The 22,350-nt window shown below is 38.6% G+C and overlaps 1 protein-coding gene across 1 annotated transcript in view; it reads right to left on the reverse strand.

The window, feature by feature from the left end:
• Positions 1-1,462: 1,462 nt before the first annotated feature.
• LOC148075609 (rho guanine nucleotide exchange factor TIAM1-like) overlaps positions 1,463-22,350 on the reverse strand; it is a 54,546-nt gene continuing 33,658 nt past the window's right edge. The window contains exons 7-27 of the mRNA XM_087795122.1: positions 21,355-21,540; positions 20,364-20,510; positions 20,206-20,280; positions 19,254-19,424; positions 19,021-19,125; positions 18,006-18,087; positions 17,854-17,940; positions 16,265-16,477; positions 16,104-16,189; positions 8,518-8,703; positions 7,787-7,855; positions 6,678-6,803; positions 6,264-6,372; positions 6,013-6,192; positions 5,823-5,941; positions 4,236-4,344; positions 4,112-4,167; positions 3,938-4,043; positions 3,779-3,866; positions 3,549-3,721; positions 1,463-2,621 (exon numbers count right to left, since the gene is read on the reverse strand). Coding sequence (XP_087651248.1) covers positions 2,152-2,621; positions 3,549-3,721; positions 3,779-3,866; positions 3,938-4,043; positions 4,112-4,167; positions 4,236-4,344; positions 5,823-5,941; positions 6,013-6,192; positions 6,264-6,372; positions 6,678-6,803; positions 7,787-7,855; positions 8,518-8,703; positions 16,104-16,189; positions 16,265-16,477; positions 17,854-17,940; positions 18,006-18,087; positions 19,021-19,125; positions 19,254-19,424; positions 20,206-20,280; positions 20,364-20,510; positions 21,355-21,540 — 2,943 coding nt within the window. The 3' untranslated portion in view covers positions 1,463-2,151. The remainder of the gene's footprint in view (positions 2,622-3,548; positions 3,722-3,778; positions 3,867-3,937; positions 4,044-4,111; positions 4,168-4,235; positions 4,345-5,822; positions 5,942-6,012; positions 6,193-6,263; positions 6,373-6,677; positions 6,804-7,786; positions 7,856-8,517; positions 8,704-16,103; positions 16,190-16,264; positions 16,478-17,853; positions 17,941-18,005; positions 18,088-19,020; positions 19,126-19,253; positions 19,425-20,205; positions 20,281-20,363; positions 20,511-21,354; positions 21,541-22,350) is intronic.

The raw sequence follows: 22,350 nt of genomic DNA on the forward strand, positions 1-22,350 counted from the left end.
ATTTTTATCACTTAATGTTGAAGCAAGAAAATACATAAAGTTTCTCGGATAAAGTCAGCTGTGTTTTCCCAAATGTTTTTGGAGACATTATGCTAACCTCCATGTTTAGGATGGTGGGAGTACCTGGAGGAAACCAACACAGGTACTGGAGCATACCTCTGCCAAGGAGATCCTTTTACAAAAGGCTGTAAAAGACAATATACAATGAAAAAGTTATGGTTGTGGATGGGGCCTAATGATACAGCAACACATGATACATTTATATATTTTAAAGGCCACTAGATGGCGCTCTCGGTTCCAGGTTTTATTGAATTAGTAGATCAGAGCCAAAGATGATAAACCAGAGTGCCATCTAGTGGTCTTTCAAGGATGAGACACTGTATCATGAGACCTCATCAACCATCACTGCAATGAATGAAAGTTCAACATATCAAGATCAAACTAAAACTGGTCAGAGAACGTCGAGTAGAACATGTTCCTGATTATCAAGGTCGTAGCAAACATGTCAAATAACTAGCAAAGTAGCACAAACGTTTTATTTTATTGATTTGATGTTAAACTCTTCTTTGAGGGATGACAAAAAGCAACAGTTGTGTTCAGGAAATGTGCTCATGCATGTGCAAAGTTGTGTGGTTTTGGTGCACACAAACGTGCACCTACGCAAGTTTCCTGAACACAACAAACATTTGGGTTGACGTATAAAAAAAAAAAAAATGAAAAGTCCTTAGCCGTCGCCCTTAGATCTCGAAAATTATGAATGTTCTTGGTCTTTGAAAAAAAAAATATATATATATATATATATAATATAAAATGGTAGAACAAACTCTTGTGATCTAGAAACGTAAAAAATATTTTTTCAAAGACCAACAACATTCATCATTTTCGAGATCTAAGGTATACTGTATATATATATATATATATATATATATATATATATATATATATACACAGTATACCTTAGATAATATATATATATATATATATATATATATACACACACACACACAATCACGCGACCTCCTCGGCAGCGGTAATAATTTGTAATCTTAGAATCGTATATTAATGGAATAAAAAACTTACGTATAAATATATAATTTTGAAATAAAATACCATCATTATTATGAATATATTCTGTAGTTTCTCATATTCAAATGTAGTACGTGCTAATGCTAATTTTAGCTGAAATTGCTACAGTTTACAATACAAAGGTCAGATTAAAGCGTAACTAACCATCGTCTTCTTTTCAACGGGTTCCATAGGTGGCGCTATCAGTAGAAAAATATATTAAAGCTCTAAATATGGGAAGACAGTTTCAAAAACCTTTGAACTGAAGATTCTTAACTTGTTAGAGGTTTTGTGTAATTACAACCTGTAATAAGACGTAGTAACACTTTTACTATTATTATAAACAAACACAAGGCCATCTATAGACACACAACGTATATAATCAAATCTAAAAGAGCATTTTTCCATGACAAGTGTTTTATTAAACCATCGAGACAGTTTTTACATGAAAAATTAATCTTTGTAATCCATAAAAAAACAGCAGCATTTTTTTGTCAACATCTTTTCAACAACTGAGGTTCAATAACTGAGGTTCAATAACCGAGGGGGGAAACCGAGCGGATTTTATTTGACCAGGCGAACACAGTCGACGTCAGTAGAATCACATGACAGCGGTTAAATTAAAACGTTTGCGTTGGACGTCCTAACAAAAATAGAGCGATAATTCTATACAAACACTGAAGACAAAAGCGGTTTCACGGGAAATAAAACCATCAAAACAGCAAAAATTCAAGTAAAACAGGATCAAGTTAATTTAAAGACAATCGCTTCCCTAAAAAAAGTCCACTTAAAACGACAAGATGGCTGTGAAACGTAAAACCATAAGAAAAAAGAAAGAGTTTATATGAAATGTACAGCTGATCGTAAATGATACGGAGTTCTCAGTCACGAAACCTCAAAACATCTTTTGGCGAAGGCAGGATTCTCTGCTCACATGTGCAAACCCATCAAATGATTCCATGATTGTACCGTCAAGTTCATAGCAGCAGCGTCCCGGATGAAGATCCTCCCAAATCCTGTATTGCGTCCTAGACCTGAACCCCAGAGCTCCACGAATGTATGGAAGGATCGACCCCAGAGGCTCGTCTACGTGCCGGGGTCCGGGGAACACCCCGAGGACGCCCTCCGAACCCAGACCTGGCTCTGATTCTCCAGGTCGTCCTCGAAGGACGCCGACTGTGTCAAGTCCTCCGGCGTCTCGCAAGAGGCGGGAGACTTCAGGCTCTCCTCCGTCTCCTCGCCCTCCAGGGACAAGGCCCTGAAGGGTCGCTCCAGTTCTCCGGGGGCTCTGGAGTCGTCGTCCTCGTCGCTCAGGATGTCCGTCTCCTTCACCTCCTCCCGGTCCTCGTACTCCTCCAGGTCGAACTGCTCCTCCACCCAGCGGTCCGTGTCTCCGGAGACTTCCGAAGACTGCCTCGGGTAGGATCGCTTCGGGTCAGAGTCCGTGTCGGGAGGCGAGACCGGATCCGGTTCTCCGTCGAAAACGATGTCTGTGTCGATGGTGAAGCGGTTGCGTACGAGCTTTCTCCGGCCGAGGGTCCGTGTCGGAGCAGATGCTGTCAACAGAAATATAAACATGAATGTTGATCCTCAAAATCAACCAGAAAAAATATAAAAGAAGTCAAAGAATATTTTGTTTTATGGCTCATTAAAGTTTGTGTAAAATAAAATAATTCGATTTTTTTTTATTAACAATTAACAGGTAAATAGTCACAGCATTTGTTCATTTGTATGTTGCAATTCAACCTCTGGACACTAGATGGCAGCAGTAATTACGTCCTTGTAGCTAAAGAACAATGGAATCCCTCAATATCACAGTGATGACTGAGGACGAGAGGATACGGATGACTCAGCTTTTAAAGCTGAACATATTTTGGTTTTAAAACAAATGAAAGCAGTTACGACTTTGTCAAGAGTCTTGTGTTCTGTACATTCTGCAACACCAGAGTCAAGTACTCGACAATACTACAAATATATCCAGTTTACTACAGTATCACAATCTAGTAGATCGTATCATTTCCGCTGAAAACTCAACAGATTTACATTTTAAAAAACTTTTTTTTCGATTCACAATAATATTAATTGTGTTGCAATTTAAGTTCTGGCCATTAGATGGCCACAGTAATTACGTGCTCCCCAGCTTAAGGAACAATAAAATCCTGCGAGATCCTGGCGATGACTGAGGACGAGAGGATACAGTCGAATCCAGTAACAATTACGGTGTTAAATTAAAATAATTAAAACATTATATACAGAATTAACATTCAAAAATTCACAGTATTTGTTCATTTTTGTGTTGCAATTTAACTTCTGGACACAAGATTGCAGAAATCACTATGACTGAGCATTGCGACGACTGAGGACGAGAGGATACAGTGGACTCCAGCAGCTTTAAAAGCGGATGTTTGGACGCAATTTTGTTTTCAAAAGCGCTAGTTTTGCAGGGAAACTACAGGTTTATTGTTCCACTCCGGGTTACGAACCAGCTCTGTTGATGGTGGGTCGAGCCCCCTTCAGGGCGCACAGTCTCTTCCCTCCGAAGGGCACGTACTGCTGGTTCAGAGGTAAACTCTCGGTCTTCAGGAGCTGCCGTCGGTGCTTCTCTCGCAGGATGGAGTGAACCGTCTTCAGAAAGTCCTTCCTGCTCTCCGGCGTGCTGTTGGAAGAGACGTCATCAGTCAGCGTTCAAGACACCGTCGGCTTCAATGCTCACCTGCAGCACAGCTGGAACGACCTCTCCGGGCGACCTTCAGACTCCGACTTCGTGTGGACGATCTCGCACACGGCCGAGCTTTCTCCGTCTGAGGAGGAAACATGGATCATTATTTTTGGGAGCTTCGTTGAGAACGATCCTTAAAGGAAGACCACGGACCGGCGTTGGCCAGAGATCGGACTTGAAGAGCGTTGGTCGGGATCATGTGACGATATCTGAACGGATCCTTGTCCTCGGAGGAGATCGACATCCGATGCGAACCGACCTGTTCCAAACCAGAGTCCGACATGAGTTTTTCAAATAAATCCTGACAAAAAGACTTCCCTCACTCACTCTCTTTTTCAGTTTGGCTCCATCTTTGCAGACGAACACCACGGCGGTCTTGAACACTGCAGCAGAGAATCAAACGTTAAGATCTCGAGTGGTTTGGTGTCGTTTCATTTCATCTGCCTCGTACCAAACGCTGCAATCTGAGGCTCCTTCTTCCATTTCCCCAACGACGCAGGAGGGTTGAGCCAAGTGACGCTGGTGTGGAGGAGCAAGTCGCCCATGGACAGATCAGCGACCTGGAGAAAAACTTTAATTATCAGCCTGCAGTGAGAGAAGGTCTCTTTGCTTGAACTAGTTACAACTGTAACGTTTGAAATCTCGTGATCTGATGTTCGCCATGTTGTACTTCTGAAGGGAAGGAAGTGTCGTGATGCTCTACTTACTTCAAATAGGCTGCTGGGAAAACTTAAACATCAACGTTAAAACATGACCAATGGTTTATGTGTTTAGAATTTAAAAAAATCAATTTTTCTTATTTACAATTAACATTCAAATATTGACATTGTTTGGTCATGTTACTGTTGCAATTTAACTTTCGGCCACTAGATGGCTTTACATCCTTTGCAGCCAAATGAACAATGAAATCTCTCAAGATCATGACGATGACTGAGGACGAGAGGATGCAGTCGACTCCAGCAGCTTTTTTGTTTGGACATATTTTGGTTTCAAAACAAATGAAATCAGTTACGACTTCATCAAGAGTCATGTGGTCTGTAAATTCTGCAACACAAGAGTCAAGTACTTGACAATACTACAAATATATCCTCGTTACTACAGTATCACTTAATATATGTTCTCACTTATTGTAAAACATGAATGACAAGGAATGATTTCAAGATTAAGGATGAAATATGGGTCAGACTGGTCATCTAACCTTTTAACTTAAATTGGTCAGAACAGTGTTTTGAAAAAGTAATGGTGCCCCTAGTGTCGGGATATCGTAATTGCACTGTGGGATATTCTCCATTAAACTGTTGCCAATTGTCTGCCTGTAAATCTTTTTTGTTGCAAAACAAGACTGTAGTTTCTGTTTTTAAGTTGTAAAGTTCTTCAGTCATTTTCTTAAAACACTTCCTTTGACACGCTGCTGTAAAGCTGTTTGGTCACATGACACTCAGACTCAATGTCCAGGCAAAGTTAAGTAGAAGATCATCATTAAAATAAAAGCAAAAATTCTACAACACAAGCCATGAAAGTTCAAAATGAATTGTGATGGAAACACAACACAGAAATCTGTTGCGGTGGCATTACAGAATATAAAAATTAAATAATATTGATGGAATAAAAAGAGATTAATTAAATAAAATACTTTAAATATAAAGATAAATAATGAACAATTAATTAAATAAAAACATATTTATATTTCACATACATATGAATGTAATATTTCCTGTCAAGTGGAAAAAAAAAAATGTTTGTATGATTGATATGTAATAGATGCGTATGAAAACTCAACAGATTTACATTAACCCTTGTGCTATCTGTGGGTCAAGGTGAACGACCTCCCTGGTGGGTCAGATGCAACACAAGGGATACCACAAACACATTGGTTTTAGGGCCTCGGGGTCACCTTGAGTTAAAAAAAAAACTCTTGTAAACTCTTTAACTTGTTTCTACTGCAGATAATAGAAAAATAATAATAAAAAAAAAGTTCTACTCAAACGATTGGATTCTATGAAGCACTATAAGATGTAGGTAGTTCAGCGGGTCAAACCTCTTTCTTCTCTCCGCTCTGTTCAGTGATGAGAAGGTCGAACACGACTCCAAACTCCTCGTGGATCTTCTGCATCTCGTTGATGTGGCTGGCTACCTTGTTCATGGCCTTCATGGCAACTGTGGGAGAAAATGTTGGAGATAAGACGGGCGTTCTCCGTCATGCGACCACTGGCCTGCAGGGGGCGCACCGTCGAGGTGGTAGTGCTCTTCGCTCTCCGGATCGGTCAGGGAGTAGAGCTCCCTCAGCAGCAGGGGATACTTCAGCACCCGCTGGATGGGTTTGATCAGGTACGACTCCAGCGTGGACGAATGCTGCTGCTTGGGATTGCGCTCGTCGAGGAAGGCTTTGAAATCTGCGTCGGTTTTTGCTGAAAAACAAAAACAACTTTGGAATCAGAGGGTTCTTGCTCAGGGGCTCGGGAGGTCCTGGAAAACTCACCCTTCACGAGGACCTTGGGGACTTTGGTGTGGCTGGCGCAGAACGCACTGTAGATCTTGAAGCGATCGGCGTAATACAGGAAGGATCCGCCCAGAGAGAAGAGGATTTTCTGTGGAGAAAGTTGTTTTTTTTACATCGGAAGAAAATCGGAACCGGATAAAAAAAAAGGTGTTGAAATGCTGCCGAGATCCTTCAAATGATGCTCAAGAGAGGATATGTGTGTGTGATTCTTGTGTGGGCTGCAAAGTGAGTGTGATGAGGTGCTGAATCACAACAGAGCCGTGGCCTTGAGAGCGGTGTTAAGTTGGTGTAGGTTGTGTTGTGTGGGCGGCGAGGAGACGATTTGTACACACGGATGCCGCACAGAAGTCGAGTCTGTGGCAGATATCCATCGACTCCACACGCTGTAAATACCTTGAACTGGTCCACTCGCTCCAGCTTCTCCAAGTCTGGCACCAGGCGCGTCCCGTCTTCGAGGGTCTTGAGGAACTCCACCTGGAAGTCCACCATTTCTGGCAAGTTCCCAAACAGGACATCGAGCTGTGCACGGACACATTGACATCATCTTTTCAATCACCCTTGATACTGATACAGTCAAAGTCAACATTACATACTGACTTTTATAAGGGGCCGTCAAGCAATAAAAACAAAAAAAAAAAACGAACAAAATAAAAAATATGGGAAAAATAAAAAAATTCTTAAGCTTTGGTGATAATCTAATTTTATATTATTAAATTTGAATATGAATAATATTTAATATTATATAATTTATATAATAATATTCTGAATAAAAGAAGTAAATTCAATTTATTCAATTCTTTTTTAATGAAAAATGAAGATATTTCATTTAATATAAACTCCATATTAAAATGTGATATAAAAGCTTTTTATTTTTATTAAAAAAAATTAAAAACATTCCAATAAAAACAACAGGGAGAAAAAAAAAGAGATTAAAAGACCTTTATAGTTTATACCAGTTTTATAGTATTTATTATTTAAAAATAATTAAAAAAAACTTACAGATACGATAACAGATTAATAATATTAAACAAAAGGGAAAAAGGGGTCCTAAAAAATCGTTAGCCATCATTGTCAGAAACATTAGTTCTTGTCATCATCAGGGCTAAATAAATACAGTCAAAGGGCAAATATCTACCAACTTATGAAGTGCATTTTAATTTTGCTAGAAGACTTTTTGATCTAAATAGTCGGACCTTTGAGCTCATTTAAATTCAAAAATGTAGATATTCCTTGAAAAAAAGGGGGTAAAGAACACTAGCGTGATTTTACAGCTGTAACATTAAAACAAAACTTAGGGAAATGTATATAATTGCATTCATTTAACCCTTAACATCTCTGGGTCAAGGTGACCCGGAGGCCAGAAACAAATGTGTTTGATGGAACTCTTGTGTTGCCTCTGGGTAAAGGTGAACAAACACATTTGTTTTTGGGGGCTCCCGGGTCACCTTGACCCAGAGATGACAAGGGTTAAGGTTGGAACAGCGGCCTGAAGAAAATCTTACCTCATCTTGGGTGAGGAAGGTCTCCTTCTGCAGGGGGGTCAGATATCTCCCGATCAGACAGTTCAGGTCCTGAAAGAGGAGGTTTCGTTACAGTTTGAAAAGAACCACAAATCCATGGAAACTGAAAGTAGGCCTTGGTATTCCCTGGAAACTATAAATTAAATTATTCGGATTATTATTTTATATTAACATCTGTATGGTTTTGGACAGCGGGAGGAATACCCAGAGGAATCCACCCCCAAAAAACTACCCAGCTTTACTTCAATCTGACACCTGCATGAAGCTGCTACCGAACCCATGACCTCCTGCTGTGAGGCAGAAGCACACATCGTTAGATGGACCATAAAAGACGTCCTGGTTCTGATGGTTTCAGCTGTTGGTAATTGGGACAAATGGCCGAAAGTCTCCGACCGTGGCCTTTAGAGCTCGATCCGTCTTGTGACAATCGAGTTAGTTGCGATGGGTTCGCATGGGGGTCCAGTAATGAGCTCTAATATTTTAGCCCCCGCTCTGCATGTCTGACGCTAACCCACTTTGTCCGACGGCGCCGGAGACGAGCCAATATCTCGTGGCAAGGGCACAGCTGCGTCCCGTGCACCCCTCCCGGGACACAGCAGATAAATATGGATCGCGGGCGGACGAGGCGGAACTTAAACACAGATTGATGCAGGGGGGGGGGGGGGAGAACAAAAACACCATCTGGCCCTTCGGGATGAAGGAGAGACACTGACTTTGACATAGGTGCGCTCCGTCTCCACCAGCTCGCAGATGACTTTGCGCAGCTTGTCGGCGTCGGAGAGCTGGCGGAGGGCGGCGGGAGGCGGGCAGGGCGAGTCCGGGCTCGGGGACGAGGACACGCACTCGGCGGGGTTCATGTCGTGGAGGCTGCGGCAGAAGGCGGCGACCTGCTCGGTGCTCTGAAACACAAAGAGAGGGAGAGAGAGTTGAAGCGCTGATTCAGTTCATCTCTGATTCATCTCATACAATCAGGGCCCGTATCAGTGCTCTTACAGTAAAAAAAAGAAAAAAAAAGGTTGCCGTGGAGACCGGCCCTGATGTGGATCATCACTTCATGCATGAGAATAAAAAAAAAAAGCCCACTCAGGACCAGCCCACATGACAAAAATGAAAGCCACAATGATTTTGATAAAAGAAAAATGACACTCAAAAACGATCCACTAACAACTGAAACAGATGTTAACATTTACAGATCCAGACTTTACGGGACGGAAACACAACCTGCACAATTCTTGTTATCGAGGCTCATCAAGGTCACAGTGACCCCATGGATGATGGTGAACTAAACCCAGAAGGCAAATATCTTTATGTCATTCTCTCGATGACATCGTAAGATTCTTCTCCTTTGGGCGAAGACTGAAACAGGTTCTTGTGTCTGGACTTGTAGAAGAACTTCAAGAAGGTCCCAAAAACATTCCATCTCCACCTCCAAGGGACTCATTTTTTAAACAAAGCGGGGCGTTATTACAGCTACCTGGAGGAGGGGTGAAGAAATTATTACATTATAATGGACTCCACTCTTGTAACCTCTTGTTCGCTGAGATTTCAGACGGGGGAGAACTTTATAAAGTAATATGTTCAAAACATGGACATGATGAGAGACTTACTGCATCTTCAGCCTCTAGAGGACTGGAAAATCAGTGTAGATTTAGTGGTTTAAGTTACACGTTTCAAGTTTCTTTTTATGTATGTTGACCTACATGTTTTATTGTACATCTTGCATATTCTGTATATTTCTTTGTTTATGTTTATTGTATTTTTCCTCCCCCCTGATGCTGCTTTAACTAAAGTTTCCCCTTGTGGGACTAATAAAGGAAAACTAAACTCATCTACATCCACTATATGGCATTTAAGTGTTGTCCTTTTGATGCCAGAAACCAGGTCAAGATACCTCAAGGAGCCTCTGTAAGGTTCTGGCTTTGAAGTTTTCAAATTCTGAAAGCATCAAGAGGGACCTAAGGGAGCACCAGGGGGTTTTAAGGTAAAGGCCAAGACTTTTGAGAAAGTTGACTGGCTGGGAAAACCGATATGGCAGAAAATATCTCAATGAAAATTAAAATAAATGTGTGTCAAAGAGTGTTTGTGTTCTTCTCCTGAACATGCAGACAGAAAGCAGACTTGGAGGAAAACGTGTTTTTAATTTGCTAAAGATTTCCTCTTTCAAAAGACGCCTGCATCAAACCAGGATTATGGCGAGACATCAGAGAGATACATGCTAATGTGAGGAGCGTCAAACTGAAAAGTGTCACATTAGTAGAAGAGATTTTATAGGTCAGGAAAAGACAATTTTGCCCGCCACACTTTCAGGCTCCCCGGAGGGAGGCGTCTATAAAGCCGGAGCAAGAAGATGCGTCAACACGTCCAGACATACTGCAGAGCCATAGAATATATTTATAGGCTTGTGTTTAACTGCGAAAATAGGCCACAGTGGTTCTTTTAAGGCTTGACAAAAAAAAAAAAAAAGTCTTGTTGGGTTTCCATATAAGAGGTGGTTTGGCTTTATAAGCTTCTACATGAACTTGTTAAAGATGTATTTATTTCTAATGTTTTTAATTAAAAAAATAAAGAGCCATTATTTTTTATTTTATTTTATTTTTTTAAATCGTGTTTTAAAATTAAATTTATATTAAATTAAATGTATAAAACTTATTTTATGGCATAATGTGTTTAATATATTTTTAAATATATATTTTTAAATATATATATATTTTAGAATCTTTAAATAAAATGCATATTAGAATTTAATAATATACAAACAGATTTTATTTATTCTTTTTTCTCTTGTTCTTTTATTTTGCTTGACGGTCCCTTATATCAGTGGCTCCTGAGGAAATGCATTTGTCCAAATTTGTCTAAAAGAACATAAATACACACACTTATGTCTTTTAGGGAAATAAATGAAACCTTAATATTTATGATTTAATGATGTATTTTAAGAGGTTTCTAACAGGCACCCCTTCAAAATGTTACACTCATTGAAAGTTACCATCATAATTGATTTATTAATCTTACCCTTTATAGTGCATGTCAAATATAAAACTCATTTATATAAAATCATTTGACATTGATTTCAGCTACGATTCTTCACTGTCGTAGCACAACAGACTCTGTGGAGGAGGATCTCTAGTCTTCTGTGCACCTTATATAAGTCGTAAATCGAATGTTTCTTCAGGGCCACGTAAAATTACTTCAGGTTTTCTACACTCTTTCTTGAGCTCATAGTTTTATTGTGTTCTTCAGCTGATTTAACACCAAAAAAAAACACAGACACAAATTATGGGAATGTAGAACTATCAGAGCTTTTTCATCACCATTGTCCTGCAGTCAGACACATTCATAGCAGCACAGATGGTTCTATTCCTCTCAACAATGAACACAAATCATCAGCAGCTCCAGGATCAGCAAATGGACTTGATGCGTGTGTGTGTGTGTGTGTGATCTTCTATCAGCATTGCTGGGTTTTTATTAAAGGTATTCCACCATTAAAATAGATAAAAATGCTGTTTTCCTAAGCCCCATTACTTTAATAATATAAATCACATTTTATTCGGTTAATTTTGGGGTTTGATTTTAATCTTTTTTTAAACACATTTGACATTTTAGAAGAAAACCCATACTCAATTATTTTATACAAATAATCCATAGTTAAATAATTCATCTGTATATTTAAGATTTTATGTTTGACTTATTAAAAAAGCGCATCATTTGTTCATGTACTTTCAACTAATTTATGCATTTTCAATTGCTATTGTTTATTGATAAAGTCATCCAATAATTACATTCCTATTACAGTTGCCATCAATACACACTTTCATAAATCTCATTTATTTAAGTAATTTCATATTTTATTTCCTGCATGTTTAGATTAATGTCATCCCATAAAGATGTTCAAATTGTAAACGTTGATTAGAGTTTTTTCCCATTAGCTTTGATTCGCATCATTTAGTCTCGAGCGGTAAAAAAAGAAAAGAAAATGAACTCATGGAGAGTCAATTATCAACAGCGTCCAGACTTCATGTGAATCTTCTCGAAACTCCTGCAGCAGATTCACGAGTCTGTCACCCACTCGTTTGTTCTCGCTCATTAAGTCAAACCAGATCAAGCTCTTGCTCCGCGATAAACGTTCCTGTCATGGCCGGCGCCGCCGCCACCCTCGAGCCTCATTATCACCCGGCAGCTCGGGGCACCACGGACACGACGTGAGAAGACAAACATCAAGAGAGAGATGGGTTTTTTTGGGGGGGTTCAAATAAGAACAGAAGGTCACGTTTAGTTCAAGATTCCACAACATCAACAAAGACGCAACAGATGGCGCCAAACGAGGATTACAGGAGACTTTTTCTTAAATTTTATTTTTGATTCGTTCCTGCATCGCCAAAGTTTAACAAAGAAAGCAAGAGTTTTTGGAACTTAATTGGTAAAATTATCCTTAGAATTAAACTGACTATAACTTAACTGGACAGTTTGGAACAATGCAAACTTGTACGATTCAACACAAAAACACAACCATTTCTTGCCAAAAAAATGTTTTTGGACAAAGTTTTCTGGGTTCATTTGGTGCGTTTAGATTAGTCCCGTTTTTTCCACCCATCTGACAGTAGTTTCACATTGTACTATTTGCAAGAATAAAGAGATTTAATTTTCTACTACAACCACTATAAACACCCATTATAGCTAAACATTAGGTGGTCATAATGTTACACAATAACACCATCCAGATCTGTATCAGAGCTCATAAAAAGAGCTGAGCCAAAAGACAAGAGTCGTTTCAGAGTCAAAGCAGGCGGAGCAGCAGCGTCGAACCCCGGGACAGATTGTTGGGGCGACTCTGCGACACCAGCAGTGACTCACCTGCTTCCTGTTTGTCTGTCGCTCGCACACAAACGCGGAGCAGCAGCGAAAAAGCAGGTAAAAACCTCACCAGATGCAGCACGTCGTAGATGGAGTCGGTCGAGCGCTTGCTGTGTTTACTCCACTTGAGAAGAGCCATGACCCACACGAGACTTTAGGAAGGTTCAGTTCCAACGCATCTCAGCGGATCAACAGAAGGTGCAGCGAGATGAAGGATGAAGCTGCTCAGCCTCCTCCTCCTCGTCGTCGTCCTCCTCCTCCTCCTCTCCGCCCACTCACAGCCTCCCAACTCCTGATTTTCACAGTCTGCTGTACTTCTGTCTGTTCTCCCTCTCGTCCCCGCGAGTGTGACGGTCTGGTCGACTGCAGCAGGAGCGGAACCGACTCCAGATTGTGTTGTGTTTTTGTTACGAGGTGCTCAGGGAGGGAGTCGTGGAGGCAGGAGGAGGTGAAGAGGACGAGCCACGAGTTTTAACTTCCTTTACTGATCAGTACTGCAGTCGCTCTGGACCGAAAACATGTTTTTTAGTTTTTATTAGATGTCATTATGTTATCATATTAGTTGATTTTTTTACCTTTATCAAACCATGAATGAATAAATCTTTGAATTTATGATTCATTTCTTGAAATAAATAACAAATGTAAATTATAATATACATGTGTTTTTTATAAGGCATTTATAAGGTAAAACATTGAGGGCAAAAAAAACATAGATTACAAAATACAATATATTAAATGTATGTAGTTGTAACATTTTTTTAAAGAATTTAAATATATACTGTAGTTCCATCTTTAAAGTTTCCTGGTGGTGATAATAAAGTTTATAAATAATGGCGATGTAAGGATTATTAGATACACATTTTCTTAACTTAAAAAAAAGAAGATATATATATAGTCATTTGAACACATTTTTATCTGAAAAATATTACAATATATAAAGAAAAACAACTTTTGTGTTCTCAATAAACCTACAAAGAATGTAAATGAATAAATAAAAAGTAAATAAAAGTGAATTTATGTACCAAAAAAATTAATTGTAAATTAAAATTGTATAAATTAAACAATGACTACTTTTATTCCCTATTCATACACACAATAAGAAATTTAATTTTAAGTCAATTATGCAAGTATTTCGTTGTAATATTGCCAAGAAGTTCATTTTATTTTAACTCCTTTTTTTTTTTCTTAATCCTGACATGACAAACAACATCAATCTTCCGTTCCTGGCTCCGGCACACAGAGTTTTCCAGAATGTTTGTACCCGAGGGCCTCGTCGGAGTGATTCATGTTTCAACCCTAAGTTATGTAAGAAAATCAAACAGCCTTTGAGAGCGAGAACCAGGGATTTGCACTCACAACTGTCAGTGTTGCGTCACATATCCGAGTCCCACTCAGAAATCTACATATTTTAGAATCTCTTATTACACATCAGCAGTCAGTTTAATTGGTACGAGTGACACCGACACTCACTCAACGCACATTTAAACAATCATTCATGTGTTTGTGAAGCAGCTCATGAAAGGATAAACGCTGATCAAACTCTTGAAAGTTGACTTTTCATGCAAGAACAGGACATCATGACATAACCGGTGCGAGTCTGCTCTCGTGGAACATGCTGCTCGGCGCGATTCTCCCTCTCAGACGCAACATTTGGTTCCATGGAGAGTGAGATCTCAGAAGTTGGCGGAGCTGCAGGAGACCAGCAGGAGGAGCATTCTGCATCCCAGACCTGTGGTCAGTCTTCCGCTCAACAACTTGTTTTTTCCAATGATTTAAACCCTTTTTACAACTATAATCCTGTGCAGGTGCTCATGGTTTATCGTTTAGTTTGTGGCTGAGACGTTAATGTTGAATAAAGGACAAATATAGTGTTTAACTGTGTTTTGACAGTCTAAAACAAGAGGCTTCATTACATGGTAACAACTCTAAACAGACCTGAGTGATCAAACTACAATGACAGATATTGACTATTTATATATTTAAAATTAAAAAATATTTATTGCAGATGTTTTTAGCTGCTGTGGTAGAACAAAACACATTCATGGACTTAAACTTAACAAAAATGTCTTTATGATTGTTTAAAGTAGTGTTAGGTCGATGATGCTTCATGATACAGCATCAACTGTATCATGATACAGGTTCTTCATTTTGCAAGACCACTAGATGGCACTGTCTGAAGAAGTAGATCAGAGCCAACAATTCTAAAGCAATAAAACCTGGCATTATTTTCAAAATGGGAGTGCCATTTGGTGGTCTTTCAAAATGTATCGTAATGCATCATGATACAGTTGATGCAGTATCATTATAAACTTATTGACAAGTCAGTGTGCAGGTGCTTCTAGCTGCTGTGGTCGACCTTGAAACATTCCTGAACTAAAACTAAACTAATATTTATTTATAAAGGTTTTAAGTAGTGATGGTTTGATGAGGCTTCATGATACATCATACAAGTGTTTCATGCAACAGTGGCTTCACTTTCAACAGGCACTAGAGGGCACTTTCTTAACATAATGCCAGTTTTCATTGAATAAGTACGTAAAATAATATTAAGAAGCAAACTGGGAGTGCCCTCTAGTGGCCTTTAAAATGTATCACAATACAGTTGATGCTGCATCATGATGCCTCATTATGTATCATCTCTAAAAACACTTACCACACAAATAGTCTTGATGTTTGACCAATCACAGCAAAGTGGAAGTGGTTACGGTAAACAAGATAACATCTCCAGAAAAACGAAAGTGGGCGGGACTTAAGCACATCTTGTAATGCAAGTGTTTCAATGAAAAGAGAGTTTTGTTCAAAGAGAAAGTTACTTTTAGAATCAATAAACACTCTACATGTCACTCCAAACTAGTTTTTCCAACACAGATCCCTCTTTGTCCGACACCCTCTCAGTGAACTCATCGCTCTGGCCAAACCTTTTGTCATGCCGTAAATCATGGTACCCATTTCTTTTCTTGATAATGATAATGAACCTTTAAGCAGTCGGCCATTTTTGAGGCACGTGTAGACGGCGACAGAATTATAAATAAAGGTTTGGACAAAGCAACCATCGGAACACACCTGTCGCTCAGCAGTTTGATCTCTAAAGAAGCTTAAAAAGCGTATGATTTTAATCACATTGAGGGAGAATCAAAATAAATGTAAAGTTATGCCTTCAATTGCAGAAATATATTGGAGTAGAACAACCTCCTGCTGCTCTTTTCTAGTGATTCATTTCCAGTAAGCAGTTCCAAAGAGCCTCGAGTGTTTCTTTAAGACACTGACAAACCAAAACCAGCTTTTTTTTTGAGGACAAACCACAATCTTCAAAAATCGAACTCATCATCACAGCAGAGCTAGAGAAGCGAGCACAGCAGACTGTGGAGGAAGAGCTCGACTCTCAGATGGTTGCCAAGTACAGGAAGTGGGCCTGAGGCGAGAGAGAGATGGAAAAATAGATGTTTACCTTTCGACTCTCGAACTCCGAGTCGTCATCGAGACTGTCTCCCGAGCTCTCCAGCAACAATCCCACGCCGTCGTCCAGGATCTCCTCTGCGAAAGAACGTGTCCGTTAGCGTGTTGATTTGGATTCTTAGGTCAGCTCAAGTTGCATGGTTCTCCGCTGACCTTGACTCTGAGAGAAGATGTCGGTGTAGAGGTCGTCGGCGGCGCCGGAGCGTCGCGGCGGCAGGTAGCAGAGCTGACGGCGCTCCACGGAGGGAAGCGTGTTGACGGTCAGAGCCAGCGACGACTGCGAGAACGCCGCTTTCATGTCCGAGAAGTTGAGGCCGTGAGAGTCTTTGCCGTCCAGCTGCAGGATCTCGTCGCCGGCGTTCAGACCTGCAGAGAAAGAACTCATCGTCAGCAAGACCTTCAGGGAGGAAAGGTTTAATGTGGAATCGATGGTTTACAAAAACATTTGTTTAACAGTAAATATATCATCTCTAAATATTATTTACATTGAAAAGTATAATTGAAAAGTCTCAATTGATTTTATCAGTATTTATTTAATGCTTTTTATTTTTTAATTGTCACATATTTAACCCTTATATAAGTCATGCTCATATGATTATATATAAATCTTTAGATGTTTTTTAAAATTTATTACATCTCAAGGCTATCTTTTACTTCATTATTTAATCGGCTTTAGCTTATTTTAAAATTTAAGTTAAACATATTTCATATTTTAACATTTTAATTAATAATTATCTTACTTAACCATTTTATTTTCATTCAGATTTATCTTGTTTTCATTGTAATTTGAATTTGAATGTTGTGTTTACAAAAACATTTGTTTACCGCTAAATATATAAAGCTAAAGTACGAATTAAAAAATGTTTGTTAATGTAAAACCTTGTGTAAAAACGCGGTGTTGTTTTGAAATACTTTTCGAATGTTTTAAACCATTTTATTACTAGAATAATGTGCAGGTTGTTGTTTTTTTTGTTGCTTCTATTCAGATTTTTTTTTTTTTGGCCGCTTTCCTAAAATAAATAACATTTTAAATATCCGTTTTTCCAACATCAGTGCGAATAATTTACTGTGTTTTAACAGTTTAATGAATAAAAAAAAGATGTGGTAGGAAATTAAATCAGACCTGAATTTATCTCTAATCTAATTATACATTTGACTTTTACTTGATTATGTTTTAACCTTGAATTATATACATATTTTAATGTTTCAAAATGTTTTATTAACTTTCTTTTCCATTTTATTTTATTTCTCATGCATCTTTTTTTCATTTTGTGCACATTTAACACACATTTCGGTTGTAGATCAAACTATATTTAAATGGGTAGTTTGCATTTGTATTTGTTATGTTTTAAAACCACTTTAAGATCATTTTAATCTTTTATATAATATATTTAGATCTTTAACTCCAGTACATTTACATTTTGTGTCAATAATTTGTTCAAATTGAGAGAAATCTGAGTCTATTTAAAAACTGTTGGACGAGGTTTAAATGGTGGATCATTTAAGAAGCGTCTGTCACAGCCTCCGAGTTGTCAAACTGAAGATCCTAATTAGGAGATGAGAGATCTTTCTCTCTCAGACCTGCCAGAGGTGACAGCAGTGGGTTGAAAATACACCTCCGCTTTTGTTCAGACGGTGACCTTGAGATCCGCCGCGAATATTGTTCGTGTTTGAACTGCGTTGGCGGAAGATCAGTTTCCACAGACTTGCAAAGCGACTCATGGAAATGAAGGCTAACGAACCTTTGGCGAAGGCTAATCCGCCCGCCCTCACGTCGGTGATGTACAGCTGCTGCACGCCGTCCTCCTCCACCACGGAGATGGAGAAACCTGGAGGAGGAGAAGGAAGACTTGTTAGGTCGAACACGAGGGAAAGAGCGACGAGGTAGTCTCACCGTAGCCGATCATGCAGGACTCGTCGCGGTCAAACTGGATGACTTTTGTGATTTTGGAGCAGAGTTCGATTTCCTTGTAGAGCTGCAACAACAGATGCACTGGTTTAGTTTCATCATTTGACTTTTAAAACCGACATTTATTACACATTATTCCTTTGTAATAATCAAAAGATAAATCAAATTATTATTGATTATTAATGAATAATTATCTGACTTCACCATTTTATTTTATTTCTAATTTATCTTGTTTTCACTTAATACTTTTTTTTTATGTTATGTTTACAAAAACTTCACCATTGAATACAAAAGATAAAACATGAAATACACCAATTCCTTTTTTTAGTTTTTAGTCTCAATTCATATGTTAATTTATTCAATTTATTTTTGGATTCTAAAATATGGTTTAATTATTTATTTACAAGTCCTGATAGGATTACTTTTTTATTTTTTTATTTATTGAAGATTCATTATTTTAGTTGACTTTCAGCTACTTATAACTCTTTAACCGACGTTTATTACACAATATTTATTTAATTCAACTTATCTTTTGATTATTACAAATGTTGCCATGTGGGTTTAAGGTTTACTTTTCTTCTCTCAGACATTCCTTCACCATAATTTTTTGTTTAATAAAATTTCTCACTAACCTCATCTGTTAATCACGTAAGTATTTATTTAACATTTTCTATGACTGACTCATATTAAAAGTAGTATACAACTTTATGAATAACAGTTAAATATAGTTGGTCATTGCATAACCAGTATAAATAAATGCGTTTCCTTCCTAAACTATTTAAATATTATAAACTATTATTGCATTTTATTGCTTTAATTTGCATTACTGAATGTCTTTTTTAATGACTTAAATAAATATTTATATTTGACTAATTGCAAGTACTACATTTATAATGATAAATTCACACCATTAATCATAATCAATTTAACCCCAAAAACCTTCTATTGCTATTTTATTGTCCCATAGTATTGATTTAAAGGTCTGGCTGGTGTCATGTACCAGGTCGCACACGTCCTCCTCAGGCTTTGGGATGTAGAATTGCACTTGGTTTTCGATCAGGAACTTGAGCCGGAGACAGTGTTTGGTGGAGTCGAGCTGATGAGCCTGCGGGACAAAAGACGGGTCGGAAATAAAGACACAAAGAGAGAATCCGGATTCATATTTGTAAAGTTTGAAAGACGAGTCGAGGTCTCGGGAGGGAAACCCGAACTCTCCTCGGGGCGAGTGTGTACCTTGCATATGGTCTCCAGCACACCCAGGGCAGAGTCGCCCGGTTGGATGATGGTCAGAACCGGCTGGTCGTTCGGCAAACACACCCAGGACGGCGTGAGGTGTTCGGGGACCCACATGTCGCTCTCGGTGCTGCCGCGTGGAAGACTTTTGACCAGACCCTGCTCACTTTTCTGTTGGAGGGAGACACCAAAACAATTCAGCACGTTTGTTGAAGTAAAACACGGGTTTAGCCTTTTAAAGTTATTTAATTAAGGTAATAAACTTGCTTCAATTATTTCTTTACAAACTGGAATTCTTATTAAACTGAAAAAGTAGAAGTATTTTCACCAACAGTATAAGTGATAAAGACTAATATTTAAAAGTTTATTTGTATACATATGTTTAAAAAAAACAACATTATTAATGTTTATTTCTTCATCATTAAATTGGATTTTTATAGCTTTTATAAACAATAAAAATGGACATTTGAATTTTACACTTTTACATTTGTGTTTTTTTACGACCAATTTATTCCATTTCTTTAATTTTATTATTAAATTATTTTGGTTTTTCTGTTGAATACATTATTCTCCAATTAAGGGTTTTTGAATATAAAAAATATCTTATTTTAATTTTTTTAAACTATTATCAAATAATTTTACTCATAATTTAACATGAATAATAAGACACTAGTGTTTGTACTTTTTCCAATAATTTGACCTCAATGACAAATAATTACATTATTCACAATTATGTTGTTCTTAAAAAACATGTTTAATGTTTTAATTGTTAAAACTAATAATTGTTTTAATTGAAAACTGTTTAAATGTATTATTTTTTTAGTCCAGTAGGTGTCGCCGTTTAGCAAACATCAATGAAGGCGTAACTTAAAAAAATGTAGACACATTTATTCTACAACTTTAACTTCATCTAATACCCGCTTCCTGTCAACATCATCATCAGTTTTCCTACCGTGTGCTCCTTCCCAGATTCCAGATAGACGTCGTCCCCCGAGTTCTTCGCCAGCTCATCTCCGTCTGCGAAGACCTGGAGAGAAACCAAGAGTTTACTCTGGATGTTTGGGGTTGCCTAGCGACAGACTTGGACTCGAGCGTAAATAAAAGGCAGACCTGGTTGATGCTGGGATGAGCTTTTGTCTTCTTCTTGGAGGTGGTGTCCAGACCCCACAGGGACGAGAAGCGGCTCTTGCGTTTGCTGCAGGACCGGGACATGGCCTGAGTCCGCCGCCTCACGCCGGTCTCTGTGCGGGCGGCCACCTGTGGAGAGGTTCAGAGGTCACATGACCGCGGTGATCACAGGGGCATCAGGAGAATATTGAGAACTGAAGATAAAGCTCTTTTATGTCCATAATTCATCATGACGACATGGTTTTTATTACATTTCTGGTGCTAGTGGGAAAATAAGGATGAAACTGGACCTAAAAAAGGAAGTTATTCTTTAGTTTTGTGATTCTATAGATATAAAACACTTTATTATTTGCGCTCCAGATTTGGATTTCTGCTTTTCTGCGAGGCATTTATGACCCACATTCCTTCACTGTAAGCTTTTGTAGCATGAACATAGATTTCATAATTAGATTCTACTTAACTCAGGACGAATACTTGTATTATACGCCCAGAAATTGACACACACACATTATAATGATAAAAACATGACTTTGACACGATCCACCATATCTAACGGATATATTTTCTTGAAAAATGTGCAAGTAGCATCATAAAAAATAACTTTAAATTAAAATATTAGATAACTTAAGTAAAAAGACTAAATTAATTCATATATTGCGGCTATAAATCATCTTTATTTTTATAATTGTATGTATTTGTTCTTCTTCTAAACTAATTAAATCTTATAAATCCAAAATTTAATTAAAAATTAATTAAATTCTTTCATTTTTTCAATTGACATTTGAACATTTATGACAAAAGATGAGAATTATGCCTCTATAAATCACAATCAAGACAAAGCTGAAAATGCATGTTAAAAAACATGATAAAAATAGCTCTTTTAATGTAAATTTAAGAATCACAATCCCAACACAATCATGTTTTCATGCTGCATGTGTCGGGTCAGATAAAGGAAGAACGGTCCGACACCTACCAGAGCGTGGAAGGAGGAGACGGAGAAAATGCCGAGCCGGCCCATGGCCAGCTTGGTGGGCCGCGACGCGAAGGCCAGCAGACGTTTGGGGTTGGGCAGCTCTCCTCCCTGCAGGCTGGCCAGGTAGCATCGGTACCGGAACAGGTCCATGTGAAACTGCTCCAGGTTCTGCTCCCACAGGAAGATCTGCGGACGACAAACATCCAGGAGCGGGTCAGACCGCGAGCGAGTGTTCACTGGGGCAGTGGAGCAGGAAACCTGCCATTATCCACAGTTCGGTTCACGGCCGCGGTTGCAGGTTCGGCGTCTTTGCCGGGTCGCCCGGAGACGAGCCGGAGACAATACTACGCATTCCTCTGGCAGATCGGAGCGCTCGGAGCGAACCCAGATCCATTCACTCGTGCACAATGTGAAAGTTGACACTGCCAAACAGAACCGAGCCCAGACCCGAGGCCCAAACAAAGAGCACTTGATCGGCCCTCGCCGCAAACAAACCTTTTTAAAGAGCTGCTCTTTTAACCCGGGCTCATCGGTGAACGATACTTTTCCCGGGTCAGAACCCTCATATCATAACTCTCCTCAAGTACCACCTGCTTCATGCGTTCACATGTCATCTGAGACGTGTCACATGCGTCGTCTGCATCGAATCTTGTCACTTAATCCCACGTCTCTGGTTCATATTGGACGGTAAACAACAGCCACACGCTGATAAACAAACTCACCACTAGGGATGTGAACATTTATTTCAATTAATTAACGTGAATATTGCATTTTTTTTGCCACGAAACTGTATGGATATCTTTTTTTTTTTTTAAATAAACGACTTTGTTTTGGGCTTTTAAACCACATCTTATCCTTATATTTTCATGAAATTATATTATTTATAATTTAAACGCACTGAATTTGATCTTTTTTTTGTCAATTAAAATTCTAGCCACTAGATGGCAGCAGTCAGTATTTACGTTCTTCACGCAACTAAGGAACAGTGAAAATTGG

The sequence above is a fragment of the Callionymus lyra genome, chromosome 7 (genome assembly GCF_982586985.1).
Source record: "Callionymus lyra chromosome 7, fCalLyr1.hap1.1, whole genome shotgun sequence".
Classification (NCBI taxonomy): Eukaryota; Metazoa; Chordata; class Actinopteri; order Syngnathiformes; family Callionymidae; genus Callionymus; species Callionymus lyra.